The sequence below is a fragment of the Sesamum indicum genome, linkage group LG9 (assembly GCF_000512975.1).
Source record: "Sesamum indicum cultivar Zhongzhi No. 13 linkage group LG9, S_indicum_v1.0, whole genome shotgun sequence".
NCBI lineage: Eukaryota > Viridiplantae > Streptophyta > Magnoliopsida > Lamiales > Pedaliaceae > Sesamum > Sesamum indicum.
Genome location: NC_026153.1, coordinates 5,919,025 through 5,937,792, shown reverse-complemented (window position 1 = coordinate 5,937,792; position 18,768 = coordinate 5,919,025). Strand labels below are relative to the sequence as shown.

The following is an 18,768-nucleotide window of genomic DNA, read 5'->3' as shown; positions in this document are numbered from 1 at the left end:
TTTCAAGTGTTTGTTACCGGGCAGCTCCCACCTATCTATACTGATTGGTCGCAGATACAATCATTAACCGATATCATACCGTCCTGAGGTGCCATCGTTATTTCATTAGGTAAGATATTATTATTTTATCATTAAAAAAATACTTATTATAAAAAGAAAAAAAAATGCACATTATTAGAACCCTTTAGACGAAACGCTCGGAACGAGCGTATGATCTCATTGTCGTAGACGGAATCAAATTATGTTGCGTGTGATAAAATAAGATTTTCTTATACAAAATATTGTCTGCTTGAACTTATTTTTATGATATGCAGATGATATGAAATATTTCAAAAAATTAACACACTTCAAATTCTTAAATTATTTTACTAACATGCGGCTAAAATTGATTTCAGTTTTAATCATGAGATACAAAACATCAAATAGTCATCAATCATCATGGTCGCGATTGAATGGCTTCAAATGGTCCAGCAATGATAGTACTCATTACAAGATCCATAAAGTGCGGAAATTAATTGCACATATTATATTTTTTGAAAAATACATTAAAGTCACTCAAAAATAAGTGAACAATAAAATGTCCTATAATTAAGTTGAGAATTAATAAAAAAGTTTTAGTAGCATAATAATTGATATTGAGACACATTGCACTTGTCTCGACATGTCTTGCTTTTGTCTTCGTCCCTAGCAGCCTACATTGGATTTGGATTATTTTGGTCTAATCTATAATTTTTATGTGGGAACATTGATTGAAAAAAATAAAATGGTTTTTTATTTAATGAATATAGTTCTTCTTGACAAACAAATTTGAAGGTAATTATGTTTGATATTATTATTATTCAATTTTCTTTCTTATCTATCTTACATCCATTCATTTGCGTTAGTTCGATTTTATAAATATTGAATTTTTTTTTGTCCCCGATGCATTTGTTATGAGTCTTATTTTTGTTGTTGTAGTTCTCGATTCTTTTGATCATTAATCATTTCTCAAAAATTCTTCACAATTGGAATAATTAGTCATTCTATTTATCCAAAACGGTCCAATATATATTTATTATTTGGAACATTAGAAGTCGATCAAAAAATAGCATTGTTTTCGAAGCATGATTGCCACTGTTAAAATTGTGGGAGACATTATTGCAGTAAAATAAAAATTATTGAAACTTAATATATAACATTATTAAAAACTTTAACATCATTCTTTATTTAATACAAAGTCATTATTATTATTTTCTCAGGGATTGAAGGGTCAGAACCAGATGGTGAATTGTGAATAAATAAATGCACTCTACCTAAAAGAAAAAGAAAAAGACGACCTCTACTTATTGCAGCACAAATAGACAACTGTGGATCTGAGAATTTAGGGAAGACAGCTTCATAGTACATGAAATGTTGGGAGATAGGTCAGTGGAATTAAACACAAATCCTTAATTTCACCTGGAAGTGTCCATTATTGTTTTTTGATATCCATATTATGCTTATGTTGCATCTGATTTTAAATTATTGACTTGCCAATTTTATATATTTCTTGCTATCACATGTGAAGGACTTTTCAGCATAGATCTTTACTAGTGAGAAAAATAAATGAGGAAAATATTTTTTTAATCTTTATTATATGATATAATTTATTGTTTTATTTTTAGCATACTTTATTTTTTCTATTTTTATTTTTTTAAAATTAGAATTTCAATATCCAAACAACATAAAAAGAACAATTTATGGAATTTCTACCAACCATTATGGAAGTTCTGGGATACTCATTTAGTAAAATTTACAAATCTCAAATATTTTGTCAACTATTAAAATAATATATGTTATTTAAACTCATGATTGTTTTCAGTTATAGTTAACTTCTATAATTATATATATTTTATGAGGGTTTGAAAAAAAATATTTGTTCAGATATATATTACTCAAGATAATATATTTTTTTGTAAGCGATTATTTATCTAAAATACTTATGCAGATGAACTGGTAAGCAGTCTATAATCCTTAGTTAAATAAATTTATGAATTTTGTAAATGATCTCATCTTAGGAAGAACTTTTGTTTGTGCGATATAAAAAATATGACCTTACCGAATATTTTGGTATGGGAGAAAAGAAAATTAATAATTGGTGATATATTTGGTAATTGATGGCCCATGTACTTAAATAATTTATATAGAAGTCGGACCATTTATTTGATGTTATCCAACATTTGAATTTGAAAAAATGTAGTTTTTTATTTGTCACCAAACATACCAAACTCCCACATATATACCATCCCAATCAAGAACTATACTTACCATACATGTCCTGCTGGTAGCAGACATACAAGATAACTGCATATTGCTTGGTCTGTTATACGCTGCTGTATTTAGATGGATACTTACAAGTAAAATTTCTAATTTTTAATAACAAATTATTTTCACGAATTCAGGCAATACTTCGGATCGATGGATTGAAATCAAAGCATGAGTAATGAATTATTTGAATTTGTTAGGATAATTTTAAATTCTTCAACTCTAAATTTGAATGATATTTTATTGAATATTGATGGATTTCAAATTCTTTTAAATTGCATTTGGATTGAAGGATTTGAAATTATGGATTTCAAATCTTTCGTAACAAATCCTTTGAGTTTGTTTGGATAATTCTTGTCAAGATTGTTGGAGCCAAGGACGCTGGTGCAATCACCAAATAGAGCAAGAATCAGAGTTTGTAGCAACAGAGCTTGTAATTCACGTGAAATAAGACGTCTCATTAAAATACGACTTTATTAGTAGCTTAACACTTTATTTGTTTGTTAGTTAAACTATTGTTGAGTAAGTTTTCATCCCAGTAACCATTAGTTAGTTGATAGGTTGGTTATTTAAGTACTGGTAGTGTAATTTTTTTAAAAAATATTGTTTACCCTATTGAATGGTACGCAATACAAAAGTTTTTGCAATGTTATTCTCTTATACTTGGTAGATTTTGAGTATGGTACCAAAACCACCAGAATAATGGTGTTCTTTTTTATACTACAATCTTCCTGATTTAGAAATATTTCTTTCTTTCTCCTTTTTATGGTTTCTACATTAATACCCAAACCAATATGACAGGAAAAAGTAATGAAAGTGGAGAGGCTTCAACCGGAGAACTGAAAACTTTAGTCTTACTTGAGAGACTAAAACTTTATGGCGGTAATCATTATGAAATGAACCTAGTTTTAGCCATTCTAGATTGAAAGAATTACCTTTTTTGTAGCCGGTATGTTAGAATGGCTCTAGGAGCCAAGCAAAAACTTGGTTTCATTGATGACGCTTGTGGAAAACCTTTAGGAAGTAAAGATGAAATAGAGCACTGGGAAAAAGTCGATTGTATGGTTGTCTCCTGGTTACTTAATTCCATATCCAAAGACATCGCTGAAGCCTTTTTGTATGCTACTTCAGCACAAAATCTGTGGCAAGAATTAGAAGCAAGATTTGGAGAGGGCAAGAACCCTATGTTATATGAAATTCAAAGGGAAATTACATCTCTTACTCAAGATAAATGACAATATCTGGTTACTGTACGAAACTCAAGAAGTTGTGGGATGAATTGGCTCATTTCACAACTTTGCCACAATGTTCTTGTGGAGCTAGTAAAGCGTTAACTATCTCAATGCATCTAATCAATTGAGTTTGATGGGGTTGGGGGATGCTTGTGATCAGGTGAGAAGCCAAGTGTTTCTAATTGGTCATTTACAATCCATTGGGAAAGCTCACTCAATGTTCTTGAGGCTTGGAAAGAGGGAAGTTAAAGCAATTCTACTACATGATGGAGCAATGTATGCAAACTTTAATGTCAAAAAGACAAGGTTCAGTGGATAAACGGTTACAATATTGAGATTATTGCAAATGAATTGGACACATTAGAGAATTGTGCTTCAAGTTGACAGGGTATCCAAAGTGGTATGAGATACTCATAGAGCGTTAATATAAAATACATTTTAAAGATTCACGTGAATTTATTCGAATCGTATCATTTTAGTTCCAATTCGATTTAAATTCAAGTATATATCAACTCACAATAATCGTACAGTAATTTCTATAACAATAATTCATGTACAATCGTACAATTCGAGGACTTTTATAAATTCTCTCTTGCATGCTCATATACTAAATTTTGGTATCCTAACTATTTTTGCAATCTCACTACCTTAAATAAAAAGGTTATAATCAAAATATTTTTTGTTACAAGTATGTTACGGGATTCAAATGCTTTACCTAAACATTTTGAAGTTTTTCTAAAATAAAATTTGACACTTAAATATTTTATAAATTTAGACACAAAATATATTTATTACAATCACAATATAAATGCTAACGAGGCCTAACTCAACTGCATAAGATCATGGGTCTGAACTCTACTGATGCATGAAATGTTGTTTTATTGTGTAAATAATTAAATATCGATATTTGATATGAATAATCGTAATCAATTTACTTCAAATAATAATAATTCATCTCTAAAAAAGATAATCAGAATAGAAGCGGACCTCATCAATTTAGTAAGTTAAACCAATTGATTTTGTAAAGTTAGAGGAATTAAATTTCAAGAAATTTGCATTGATCCAATAAAACGGAGTCCAAAGTTCGAAACCCGACCCAATCTACTGCGTTGAATCCATGGCCTCCAAGGCAAGGCTATTACAGCATTTCAGCTCCAGGAAAAGAAACCCACAACATTTTTCGCGCCATTTCTGTTTCCTCCGTGCGGTTGATGTTTTCACTCCGGTCATGCAGCCACCGCTCGGTCCTCGTCTCGCTCTCTCTTAATCTCGCCGGAAAACTCCCCTTTTCTCCCTCTGTTTCATTCTCTTTAAAACCCTCGTTTCTTTTCGTAAGCTCAATCCCTAGCCTGAGAACAATGTCCACCTCTCGGCCCTCGGCCTTTGATATTCTCATGTCCAATGCGTCCAAGAAAAAGAAAAACGCGTCTCAGTCCCAACCGCCAAAGTCACAGGACTCCTCACCCAGGAAACGCAAATCCCCTGTTGAAATTTCCCAAACCCCTAATTTAAACCCTACAGATAATTCCCAAAATAAAGTTTCCAACCCAATTGAGAATGCCGCAGGAGAAGATCAAGAAAGCGCCAAAAACTCGACTTTAGACCAAATTGGTGATGCCCATGTGGATAGTTCATTGAAAAATAGTAGTGATGGCACCCGTAGTACCATCCCTGCTGAAGAAGCCCGTCTGCCAGGAGGCACAAAAAAACTGAAAGATTCGATTTCAAAACAAACTGGGTCTAAACGTGCTGATCCGAATAATGGCCCGGTGGTGGCTAAGAAGCCCAGGCTGTCAATCACTCCGGAGGAGAGTCTAGCGGAGTTGAAGAAAAAGGCTGCAAATTTCAATGTGAAGAAGGCAGCTTATTGGGGAGAGGGAGAGAGGGTGCCTTTCATATTTGTGGTGAAGGCACTTGATGCTATATCAAAGGAGTCAGGTAGGATTGCCATCACGGAGATTGTGTGTAATATGCTGAGGACAGTGATCGAGACGACACCAGATGATTTATTGGCTGTTGTGTACCTTTTGGCAAATAGGATTGCATCAGCTCATGATGGTTTGGAGCTTGGTATCGGGGATGCTTCGATCATCAAAGCTCTTGCAGAGGCTTGTGGTACTAAAGAAGCACATGTTAAGAAGCAATACAAGGTGAATAATTGAATAAATTTTGTGCTGACTGAAGTTTGAAGTAATTTCAGGTTTTGAGATAATGAATTTTTCCACTTGTTTTAATTTCTTCAGCTCTGTTATCAGCTGGAATAAATTAGGGATGACTAGGATGTGATCATTGGCAAAGTTAAATGTAATGAACTGAGTACTGACAAGGGATGTTCATGGCTGGTGCACAGATCCTAATATTTTATTTGGATGAAACAGTTAGGTAATAAGTACTAAACAGCAAGTCTAATTTTTGGTCGGATAACATAAGATAGACAGGAAAGGAGCTGTGGTAATAGCACGAGCAATGGAACTGTTACATTGATGTGTTTTGAATCTACGCGTGCTTCTACCCTTGTAGCGCAACATTAGATCCTTTTATCTCTGCAACATGCTTTTGAAATAAACAGTCTGTTGCTATATTACAGTGATGGTCATTTTTGTATTAGAACAATCATAAGATATATGATAGATTTACAGTAGTAGCATCCTTTTGGCTGATGTTTTTATAAGTTGAACATCTTTTATTTTGTGTGTACTTCTGGAAGACGGATTTTTTGTGATCACTTGTGCTTCCTGTTATCTGTTTCATTCATACAATTTCTGTATGCTTAGACATCATTAACTATGATGGACCTTCTCGTATCTTTCTGAGCTGCAACATTGGTCCTACAGAACTTGTGCTGAAGTTCATCATTTGATGTTTCCTAATTATAGGAGCTTGGAGATTTAGGCCTTGTAGCAAAAGCCAGTCGTTCATCACAGCCTTTGATGCGTAAACCGGAAGCATTAACTGTTGCCAAAGTTTTTGATACATTTCGTCTTATTGCTAAGGTACTCATTTGTGAAATCTTAGTGCAGCAATTGGATTTCCTCTTTGGAATTATGACATTTAGTTTGTCATGGGTAATGTGTGAATTTCCACAGGAATCTGGCAAAGATAGTCAAGAGAAAAAGAAGAATCACATAAAGGCACTATTAGTTGCAGCTAGTGATTGTGAACCTCAATATTTGATTCGTTTGCTCCAGGTCAACAGAATTTATTTATTTGATGTTCCATTTGGTTCATGCCACACATCATAAACTTGGTTTGAGCAATATATGCAGACAAAGCTGCGTATTGGTTTGGCAGAACAAACCCTCTTGGCAGCACTGGGGCATGCTGCTGTATACTCGGAGAAGCATTCATCCCCTCCTGCAAAGGTTGATAATCCTCTAGAAGAAGTAAGTTGCTATGTTCTAGATCTGAGCACCTCCTTGTAGGCTTTAGCCACCTTCTTGGATTCTTTTCTTAAGATTTTGTTTCAACAATTCAAAATTTATAGCTTTTTGTAAAAATTTCTTTTTTTTTTCAATGTATCCATTTATCAACATAAAAAAGATGTGGAAGAGGAAAGAAATATAATGGAGCATGTGCCTGTGTATAACTTATTGGTGTAGTAGAAGAAAATAGACATTATCTTAATACCATCTTTCTGGATGAGTTAGTGCTTCCTATTTCACTCTTTTTACCAATGTGGATGAAGAAACACAATTTCTGATTGCAACCTTTTGCTGTCAAATATTTATCCTTCTAAGTACTTTATTTCAGTTCATTACAGTGTTCATATGATGACTTATATTCCTCATGCCAAATAGCACATACTTTAACAAGTTTATGCTTAGTTGATTGTATTAAACCTCGTATATGAGTGGTTAGAGAAGTTCTGGTAAAGAAATTATTTGAAAAATAAAATAGAAAAATGCACCATTGGGTGGGAAGACAATTGCCTTTCCTACCCTCTGCTCGTCTGTGTTTGAATCGTCTTTTGCTCTTTTGATGTGGACCTGCCATATGTGTTTACCGTGGCCAACCAGACTTTGCTTCATCAGGAGAGTAGATTAATTGTCTGAGATTGGCATGTGAAGTGAATTCTTGGACATACAACTTTGGTTATGTTTACAATTTAAAAGTTGCTGACAGATCTTGGCAAATAACTTGTAAATTAGTAAAACATCATAGTTTGATACAGCTACGTTAAATGGATTTTCAAATAGTAGTTACAAACTTTTTACCATTGGTTGTTGGAAAATGGTGGGATTGGATCCTTCGTACTTAGAAAAATGGGATTAAGCATTTTCTGCTGGTTGTAGTGACCAAAAAGAAATAGCTCAGACCTGGTTAGTAGACTTGGACCAATCCATCGTATCATCCGCTTGATTGACTCTGAACTTAATATGGATGTCTTGTGGCTGCAAGCAGAGAATGGTGTGGTTGGCTTATTTTGGTTAGCCTCCACCTGGCAACTTTGGCTTAATCATTTTGGGCTGATGTCCACTATCAAAAATTTCAGTAGTTGATAGAGCTAGAAATTTGTAATCTTCAATACAATGTATGCTGATTTTCAATGTGATCATAAAGTACTGAGCTAAAAGCTTTTAAGAGTTTGATATAGTCATCGCTAATTGAGAATTTAATGAGGAAATTGGAAGATTTATAATTGAAAACTTCCGTATTTGCAAGATTTATTAGGTCGCAACCATTGCGAATCTGGGATTTTTTAACATGGTTAGCGGCTGAGTAGATGTTTCAGTTTGGATATCTGCTTTGTGCTTCCTATCCCAACTAAAGAATGTAAACGTTATGTACTTGCTACAATTGTGTTCAAGATAGAAAAGATATGCTTCAAGAGCCACCAAGAGACTGAGCAAGCCACTCTTAGCTTGCCTTTTCTCCAATTTAGTGCATTTGAACGAGTGCTTGAACAAAGTTTCATATGTTGCATGACTTGACTGGATATCTTGTCCGAGCTTCTTTTGTCTTTTCTTGTCGCGTGGTTATGTTAAAGTGGCGAAACACTCTGTAAACTAGAATAGTCTATTGGATTTTGATATTTGAGGCCTTCAGACTCGTGTTTATCTTTTCCCTGTTAATTACTGTCATTTGTATCTAACACATTATGTATGCTTATACCATGCCATTATTAGAATAGTTATATTATTGCATTTATTCTTCTCCTTTAACATTCGTTTTTGTCTGTTAGGCTGCAAAAATTGTCAAACAAGTCTATTCTGTAATTCCAGTCTATGATAAAATAGTTCCTGCTCTTCTTTCTGGCGGTGTGTGGAATCTCCCAAAGACATGTAGCTTTTCACCTGGGATTCCTGTTGGTCCCATGTTAGCTAAACCAACCAAAGGGGTGTCTGAAATTGTGGAGAAGTTTCAAGATATGGAGTTCACCTGTGAATACAAGTATGATGGAGAACGTGCTCAGGTGAGAATACCTAAAAAGAAATATGCTGAATCCTTGAGGCATGGAATAAAGGGCATTTATGCTATAACTATCAAACTTTCCATGTAGATACATTTTATGGAGAATGGCTCAGTGGAGATATACAGTAGAAATGCAGAGAGGAATACTGGAAAGTTTCCAGATGTTGTTGTTGCTGTCACAAGGTAGTCTTTATTTAAGGGAATGGCTAATGGACAATTCATCTTTTTGGGATCAAAATATGATGTCCAATATCCACTTGTGTTATAGACATACTTTCTGGCAGCATCAAATCCAGAAAGCTTGTGGAAATACCTTTTATGATTCCATGAACTTTTCAGCAGACAAATATATTCGAAGTTCCAACAACTTAAATAGTCCTTGAGTGAGATATCTAGCATCTGATATCTGTAAAGTATAACAATGCTTATGTCATAAAGAAATGATCTCCCGGAATGTTTCTACTAATTAAGGACTTGATTCTGATGAGATGAAATCTTTAGATGGTTTCCTTTCTTTGTTTCAAAGTGAACATTAATGGTGTTGTCCTTGTGCTGTACTTTTACTTCTAACTAATTGGTTGGATATGAAAGGACACAAACTTTAAACCAGAATCGTCAAAGAATAAGTTGATTCACTAAAATTATTGTTCATATTCTCCTCCATCAATTTCCTCTGCTCTCTTTCTACTCTAGTGACATTGGATATATGTTAACTTTTATGCCTATGGAGTTGGTAACTTTTATCCTGTTTGTGTGGAGCTCTATGCCTAAATACTGATGCAATATTCTCTCTTCCTAGACATTATGTAGAAGCTACTTTAGGAGTAAAGGGGTCTCCTATGTGAGAATTTTTTCCCATGTTACATAGTCTATTTTCCTGAGAAATTTCTCCTCTTCGTTGACATTTTCCTTTTAATGTTTTTAGGTGTTTATACTGAGATTATTTTGTGAGTAGTTACTAACTTTGACCATCGTAGTGCAGATTAAAAAAGCCTTCTGTCACATCATTTGTTCTTGACTGTGAACTTGTTGCATATGACCGTGAGAAACAGAAAATCCAACCTTTCCAGGTGAAAAATCTTATGATAGTTTGTTTTCTATTTAGAATTATCTTTTGACAACAAATTCTTTACTTAAAATATGGTTTCTTGATCGCTCTTTTCATGACAACAAAAGAATTCTGGAGCCGTGTCACAGATTTATTGACTGCATAACAGGGATTGTAATTGCTGTATCTAAATGCGTTGCTTATCTAGATTTGACTAGCAATTTTGGGCCTTCTTTTTCAGCTAGCAGATTTTAAATGTGTGTAGGAAATATTGATAGAAGGTTCAAAACATGATTGTTGCTGCATAATGCTGGCAGCTGTCCAGAATTTTTTGGTCCCTTCTAGACTATTTCACCCATAATATTACTGTCTTAGTTCTGTTTTCATTCTATAACCCTTTCAACTTACATACAGTTCATTCCCTTTCTATGATAACTCCAAGCTATGCTCTGATTCTTCTCTAAAACTGGGACAGCATCATAGGTTATCATTTTAGATTGGAGCATAGTTTCAATGTGTTAAGGTCTACAATGGATGATACTTTTTTGCAAAAACGGGCATAATTGTGAAGGTCAACAGGTATTTGGCAATGAATGTTTTGCAAATACGTATTCATAGAGTTAGAACTTGGAAGAGTGCGTAAAACTAAGCTCAGTAAACTATTTGGCGATTTTTACCGTCATTTGTTTTTACTTATTAGCATCATTGTTTCTATCTTTCTCCTTTGGCATTTCCAAGGCCCCTCCTATTTTTGCACTTCTCATGTTTGTGTGTCACTTTTGCTTTTCTTTATGCACCAGATTAATGTCTTTCTTTCTCTTTTTTCAAATTGATGTGCATATTTTGTTGCTAATAGAACATATTCAGTTGACAATTTTGATATAGCTAATTCATACTATTGTAGTCAAGTTAAGTACCGAAGTTGTCTTGCTCAGGTTCTTAGCACACGCGCTCGAAAAAATGTTCTGATGAATGAAATCAAAGTCAACGTTTGCATTTATGCTTTTGACATCCTCTATCTTAATGGCCAAGAACTCCTCCAGGAGCAACTCAATGTTCGTAGAGAGGTATTATGTCTTTTGTGCCTTAATTATGTTAGACTTCATATATACTTTTCCTTGTATTTATTTACCTAATGTTTCTATGCATTTCTAAACAACTATCTTCAAGGGATATATTTGGTATACTGTTGGTTATGTTTGCTGAGAAGAAGCTAAATTTTATGGTATTTGATGTTTCCATGTGGCTGATAAAGCTTCTTTATAATATTGCTCAAATAAAGCCTTAAGTAACAACTTGGGTTTTTGCTGAAGCTCACAATTTCTTTCTTATGCTGCTTTTGTTGCATCAAGTATTGAACTTTATAAGTGGGTGGTTACGAATCAATCATTTCCTGCACTCTGCTCAGATATCCTCCCATTCTTATCTAGCTTCCATCCATTAACTAATATCCAAAATCAAAACAGCAACCTTTTCTTACATTCAGTTGTTGTCTTTCATGAACTAGATGATAAGTTCAGTGCGAGCAACATAAGTTTGTTTTTACTTTCTGTCAGTTGCAAGTTTGGTCTATCATTAAGTGGGTCTATTAGGACATATAATAATATTTACTTACCCCTTCCTCCTATTTGTGCAGCATCTTTACAACTCATTTCAAGAAGAGCATGGTTTTCTCCAGTTTGCCACTGCTATCACATCAAATGATCTGGAGGAAATACAAAAGTTTCTTGATGATGCTGTTAATTCTAGGTAATTCTAATTTATACAGCTTTCTGGTTACTGTATTTTAAGGCATTAGCTTATCTGGTCATGTTCTAGAAAGTAAAATGGACATTTGTACTTATAGCCAATGTGGATTAGCATCTAACTAAACATAGAGGGTTATGGAAGTTTAGTATATCAATTGTCGGATATTGTTGTATTTTGTTTTTCCACTATTCTCAGGAGAAATATATGCAGTAAGCTAGACTTAATCATGTATCAGTTTTTCTGATTTGGCGTTGCTTTTTAACTACAAGCTGCACCATTAGAGGACTTAGTAGCATTTGTTTTTCTTTCCCCAAAGCTGTCAAGTAACCATAAAGACGTCCCTCTTCTTTTATGTTTGCATTCTTCCAGCTGTGAGGGGTTGATCATCAAAACGTTGAAGAAAGATGCTACTTATGAGCCTTCGAAGCGGTCTAACAACTGGCTTAAATTGAAAAAGGATTACATGGATAGGTAAGCCCTTAAGCTCATAACTGCTTTGAACTAATAAATACTAAGCTCATCTCGAAGTGCTGCTAATATTTTTTTATGTTCTGCAGTATTGGTGATTCATTAGATTTAGTCCCCATTGCTGCATTCCATGGCAGGGGGAAACGCACTGGTACGTTAATGTATAGCTTTTTTCTGATAGGAGTCGGGCATCAACTATCTATTAGATGGTTTATATGACACAGAATGGTGTCATCTCTTGCCTTTAACAACTGAAATCTGTTGAAGGTGGAAACTTTCTCTTCAGTGAAATTCTCAAATTTCATAGTGTTATTTTGTTTCTAGGTGTCTATGGTGCCTTTCTCCTTGCTTGTTATGATAGTGACAAAGAGGAATTCCAAAGCATATGTAAAATTGGTAAAGTTCTACTTCTTGGTCTAAGTTGTGATGCCATTACATGGATCTTCTACCTGCCTAACAGAAATCATATCAATGCTGCTTGATGGTTTTTAAAACTCATCTATCTAGTTGTTTTTGAATTTTTAAGTAATTCCACAATTTGTGGTTCTCATCAGGAACTGGCTTTTCTGAAGCAATGCTTGAAGAACGTTCTGCCAGTCTTCGGTCAAAAGTTATTCCCAAACCAAAGGTTGGATTGAATTAACTTGTATTCACTTGGCATATGTGAGCTTTCTCATGGGACGATCAGTAACATATTTCCCTGACATATGTGCAATGCTCAGTCATATTACAGATATTCGGATACAATCAGTCCAGATGTATGGTTTGAACCAACTGAGGTAGCAACCGGTTATCTTTTATTTATTTGGTTGTGCTATTGTTTATGTTTTTCTCTCTGGTAAGCACCATTTGTCCCATTTTATTACTTGCTGTATCACAATACTTTACCATCAATGGTTTTACCACTCTAATACCTATTTAACGCACCCAAAACTGGTGAGCCTGAGATAGAACTAACTTTCCTCAATTGGGTTCCCTCTTGGGGTCCTAGTCTACCATCTAATTTTGCCCAATTTCCAAATTTATCTTGGTGGTAACGTGATACAGTCTTTCTGTTTGGGGGGAAAGCAAAAAATTATTTTTTTGCAGAACAGGAAAAAGAGCAGAAAAAAAGGACTCCGTCTCGGATGAAAGACGACATTTAGTAGCCTAGAAAAGTATTACTCCTCAAAGAGACGAGGAAAGGAGATGGAAAACTGTTGGTGTTAGCTGTTATTTTTTCTTTGACTTCTAAGAATGATGTGCTTAACCCTACCGCACAGAAATCTGGATAAAGATAACTCACATCAGTCATATTGTCTTTTAGGTTTGGGAGGTCAAAGCTGCTGATCTCACTATCAGCCCTGTTCACCGTGCCGCCGTTGGTATTGTGGATCCCGATAAGGTACCATTTAATTCTTCCAGAAGAAAATGATTATTTATGTCTGGCGTGTGTCCAGTTATGTGTGTGTGCCTGAACTCTAAGCTCGAGTTAATTTGGGCTGGGGCCGTGAGGCCTTTGATACTAAATACACCTGCCCTCTATTTTGTATTTCCATGAGTTAATAATTTTTAACAATTTGTTGAATTATATCAATTTAACTTCATTCCACATATCTCCCACGATCCCAAAGAAAATTGTGTAATCAATTAATGTACGTCTGATAAAATTATAGTTCTTTGTAAAATCTATAAGAAGCAAGAGAACAATCAGATTAAAATGTTTTTAGTGCGTTGATTTTTTATATTGTTCTGCGGATGTATATGTTCTTTCATACTGAACAATGATAATGATTGTTATTAGGTTAAGTATTTATTACTCTAGTAACTGATAATTGGATTCTCCAAGGCAATTATTGGAGGTTTAAATATCTTATTTGGGTTCTAGTTAATAAAGTCATCCCATTATGTTTTGTTTTTCTTTTCTTCTTTTGCCCTTGTTATTTTTGCTATTTTACTGCTTTTGCATGTTCGTGTATCCCTGTGAAAACTCCAAGTCTTGGGGGAGCTTTATTGATGGGAGGTGAAAGCTGGATTTGTTAGTCTGTACTTTGATTGACTGGCTAATACTCTTCATCTTGTTTATGCTATCTTCACCAGGGAATTTCTTTGCGATTTCCACGATTACTTCGTGTCCGAGAAGATAAGAATCCAGAGGAAGCCTCCTCATCTGATATGGTAACTAATCCCTGTCATATTTTTCTTCTATCCAATCAGCCTGCCTTGTTTATTTTTCTCGGCATGTTTCCATGACATTTGATGAAGCAATGTCTTTGCTAAATTCAGGTAGCGGATATGTATAATGCGCAGAAGCACAATAATAAGGACACCAAAGATGAAAATGAGGAAGATTGACATCAAGAAAAGAATGCCTGTTTCATTAAAATATCGAAGTAGTGTCCTTTGTACATACCCGACTGGGCTGTTTACACAAGTAAGTTGGTCTCTCTTTGCCTTAATTTTTTCATAGACCTTTCTTTGCATGATAAGTTTTAGGAATTCTGATTTTCTTGGTGTTTTTGTTGTAAGAATACATGTCATTGACATTAAAAAGAATTAACAAAAACAGAAATCAATTATAACAAAAAATTTTACAGAATGTGCAAAATTTATGGAGCCAGTGGGAGTTTGTATGCAATTTTTTACATCAAGGCCACAGTTTGCACGCTTCTGAAGTTCAAACATCCTTTACGGTAGCTCCTTTTCCCTGACTTTGGTTTATCATCATTTGTTTGATCTGGCAGGATAGACCCAAGTACCGTGGAAGGAGTGGCAAACAACTGCCAAACATGCTACAGATTCAGGTGTCAGGCAGTAGAGCGTTAAGACTGTGTTGATGTTCAGAGATGTATGCACTACGTTTCATGTGAATTGTCGTAGAATTAATGCTGGCAGCATTATTCTATTTCATCTGCCAATTGTATTCCAGAACCAAACAAAAACTATAGTAATACTCTATTCCTCGCCACCAGTTTCATTCCTTGGGTGGCCAATTTTCCTCATTCCATGCTGTTTATTGTACGTGTGAAAGAAGAGCAGTTTTACTATTGAAAACTAGCGAATCCAGGGCTTCACAAGGGAAATATTACGCCATTCAGAACAAACTTTGCATGTCTGTACCCACGAGCACATAGTGAACAGTTTTCCAATGGAAAACGACGAAACATAGGAAGAAATCCTGTATTAGAAAAACGGAGTTGCGAAGAGTGTATGGGTTGGCAAGTTTAGACATTTGGGCAAAAGTAGCATGTGGGTGAGAAAATGGGTTGTAGAGATTTGTTGAAAGGGATAGACAGAAAACTGGAGAAACGTAGGGGAGAACGTGATTCGGGCTTTGAATTTCAAAACATGTATGTCTGTCTGTGTTTCTGTTGATATTGCCGTGTGGACCTATCTTGACTCTTGAATAAGATGTTTCTTGACTTTGGTCCCCCGATTTCTAACCACCGTCTCTCACGCCTATAACTCACCAACCCTTTGCCCGGCAACCAACTATTTCGTTTGCGCGTCTGCGTGGGTTTTGTGTCGAGGGTTTAGGAGTCGAGAATTTTACTTCGAATTTAATTTGGTTTGATGGAATTTGATTAATTTATAATTATCAATAACACAATCATCACCCGTATTTCTAACACATTTTACTATTTTGAAAAATATATACGTGTGTACATATACATCAACCTCTCGTAAATATATTTATTTTTTACCCAACACATTTTATACCTTATATTAACTATCATTATTCTATTCTTACTCGCACCTTCATAAATATTCAAAAAGTCACTTTCATTTCATTCAAATTCATCTTATTCCATTGGGATAATTTATATTTACACGTCTTGCTTATGATTTGTTTACATGAATTATTCTTAAATCATCTTTTTCTTTTTGCGCAAAATTAAGCATACATTTCTAAAAAATGTCAATATATGATATAAATTGTCTCTATTTTTTTACTGACAGCCATGGTTTCTATAGGTATGCAAAAGATAAATGTAATTTTCTATAAATAAATTATAGATTAAGAGGTGCAAATTTAATTATTCATATATCACAAATTATTTATATAATTATACAAAAGATAAATATGATTGATGTAAACAGATTATAAATTAAAAGGTGTAAATGTAATTTACCATATCTTAATTATTGAGATGAGATGAGATGTATTAGTGAAAAAAAGGGGTAGGGGTGGGGGGTGTTGGTGTTAAAGAAAAAGGGGGAGTGAAGTGGTGATTGAAATGGGAGTAATGAAGTGGTAAGTGAGGTGAAGGGTATGATGGCACAATTGGGGCAGAAATGATTAATAACAGCAATTAATAGCGGAATATTTAATGATGGGGGAAATATTATAATTATTACAGAACCATAGTATGATTTAGATCCTTGGCTTTTATTGCACTTAGGGTCCTGTGCTTTTCTCTATTTCTATTTGTCTTTCCAAGTAGATCATTTATTTGATTTGTGTATATTTTTATACATTAATTGATTAATTATATAATTCGTTATGTTAAGATATCAAATATTACTTAAGTACCTCAATAATTCTTAAATAGAGTATATATTTAATAATAACAGGTGATAAGTAAAAAATATTAATTTACAGATATTAATAAATAAATAAATAACATTTTATATTTAGTCTTAATTAATTTATTACTAACTTATTGCAAGTCAAATAAATTTTTTTTTGTAGTATAATGGTGATCGAGAATATATTGATTGATTTTTTTAAAAATAATAATATAATGATGTAATTGTTATTTCGATAGATTTTTGTGTTTTTACTGTGTACAAATAATTAGTCATAATTACGTTGATTATTGCACACCACGAAAAGAAAAGAACAAGTTGGGTGTTTGGGTCTTATTCAATCGAGTGCATAATTAACTTTTTCTTTTTACTTAGCTTTTCCTTTGTAGTAATAATAATAATAGCTAGCAATAAGGGCATATGTGGTGTTTGTGCAAAAAATAAATATTTCAATAAATATTATTTTTACAAATTAAAATAAATATTATCTTAAAAGAAGTAACTCAAATACATGTTGAAGCTATGCTTAGCAAAAATTGTACTTTGTGGAGGTTTTTAGGAACATTTTATTTCTTTTCTCTAAAGCATTTTGAACTTTAAATAAATGAAAAAATGAAACTATTATTATTATTATTGAAGTGAACATGATAAACTATTATTTTTTTGAATAAATTGATCACAATCAATCGATATTAAATATTTATATATAATAACAACCAATAACTGTAACAATTATATACCAATCACCAATATCAGATAATTATATTTAGTTACCAGTTACTATTAAAATAAAACGACACTTATTATTAAAGTAAAATAATATCACATATGTTGGTAGAATTCGAATTCATGCCTTAAAGTTAGGAAACCTCACCTTTATTGAGTTAAGCCTTATTGATATATATATATATATATAAAGATTATTTTTAAGAGGCATGATTTCAATTAGTAGATCCCAATTTTGATTTGTGGGAACCCACTAAACCCGGCCTTTTCACACCCTCTGGTTGTTGCCCCCACAACCACAAGCTCCTCCACGCCCAAATTTTAGACGATCCTTTAAAGGATCTTTTGTTAGACAATGTGTCATATAATACTGTCATATTGGTGCACATGTGTTTTCATTTTTGAAACAAATGCATGTCAAATTTATATGGATATGATATCAAAATGTAATAGAAGATCTCGTTAAAATTGATTGTACATGTGTGTATATGATATATTCTGACTAAATCATATTAGAAAAGAAACAATAGAATTAATGTACAGTTTATAGCGTAATTGTTAAATAATAATTATATTGGATTGGTTTGACAAATTTGTTTGGAATTGAAATTATATTTGTAATTATATAATTGATTATAGTATAAGTTTATGTTCACTTTATGTGATATGTCTGGATGACCTATTTTATTTAGGTTGATAAAATGGTCCAATAAAGGTCCATGATGTGGAAATGATTTAATATAAAAATTTGCAGAAATTCTGAATAAAGAATGTAATAAATATTATGGTATAATAATTACTTATATTAAACACAACATACATAATCTAGCACGAATGTACATGTCAAATCATCTTATCATATGTAACTATACAATCAATGCAATTATTTTTATTCTTTCAAATAATCGTTGCGAATGTTCAATTCTATCAAACAAATCAACACAATCTCTAATACAATAAACGTATTCTGCAAGCATTTATTGTATAATTAATTAAATATAATTAATGTTAATATACTTATTGTGTGATTGATGAATTGGGTGTTAAAATTGTGGTATTATGGTAAAGATTTCAATTGAATTTTGATGGACCCTAAGTGAAAAGAAAGAAGTGGAATTATGTGACGAAAGAGACTGTCCAACAAAATGCAGGCCAACAAAGCAAGAACAAAAGCCTCAAATAGTCAACCTTGGATCTTCACTTCCCAAACCAACCCCCCAACTGTACAAATCCTAAATCAGTAATCATCGGCAGCGTACTAGATTTCATTGCAGAACCACTCTTTGGTACTTCAATTCAGTGGGGGACTCCGACCCCTCACACAGACCTCTCTTCAGATTC

General features: G+C 33.5%; 2 protein-coding genes across 3 annotated transcripts in view; one reads left to right on the top strand and one right to left on the bottom strand.

Moving 5' to 3' along the window:
- LOC105170756 (DNA ligase 1) lies at positions 4,589-15,173 on the top strand. Of its 2 annotated transcripts, none has more exons than XM_011091660.2 (18): positions 4,589-5,665; positions 6,392-6,508; positions 6,602-6,703; positions 6,782-6,898; positions 8,698-8,928; positions 9,016-9,110; positions 9,910-9,997; positions 10,911-11,042; positions 11,612-11,724; positions 12,094-12,195; positions 12,282-12,343; positions 12,517-12,588; positions 12,747-12,820; positions 12,915-12,971; positions 13,499-13,576; positions 14,272-14,349; positions 14,458-14,605; positions 14,916-15,173. In XM_011091660.2, exons 1-17 carry the CDS (start codon positions 4,727-4,729, stop codon positions 14,524-14,526), a joined length of 2,526 nt encoding a protein of 841 aa, XP_011089962.1. In that variant the 5' UTR covers positions 4,589-4,726; the 3' UTR covers positions 14,527-14,605; positions 14,916-15,173. The 2 variants fall into 2 exon arrangements, with proteins under 2 accessions (XP_011089962.1, XP_020552590.1); XM_020696931.1 differs by lacking the exon at positions 14,916-15,173 and adding an exon at positions 14,769-14,906 and having other exon boundaries at positions 4,595-5,665.
- Positions 18,544-18,768, bottom strand: part of LOC105170878 — a 1,058-nt gene continuing 833 nt past the window's right edge. Inside the window, exon 3 of the mRNA XM_020696788.1 lies at positions 18,544-18,560. Within this exon, the coding sequence (XP_020552447.1) occupies positions 18,544-18,560 (17 nt within the window). The remainder of the gene's footprint in view (positions 18,561-18,768) is intronic.

What these genes read in the sequence shown, in the direction of transcription:
- LOC105170756 (XM_011091660.2), top strand. Translation starts at nt 4,727, where the DNA reads ATGTTTTCACTCCGGTCATGCAGCCACCGCTCGGTCCTCGTCTCGCTC. An exon ending in TGGCAGGGGGAAACGCACTG is followed by an intron (nt 12,344 to 12,516) that starts GTACGTTAATGT and finishes TTTTGTTTCTAG; the next exon opens with GTGTCTATGGTGCCTTTCTC. An exon ending in AAGCCTCCTCATCTGATATG is followed by an intron (nt 14,350 to 14,457) that starts GTAACTAATCCC and finishes TGCTAAATTCAG; the next exon opens with GTAGCGGATATGTATAATGC.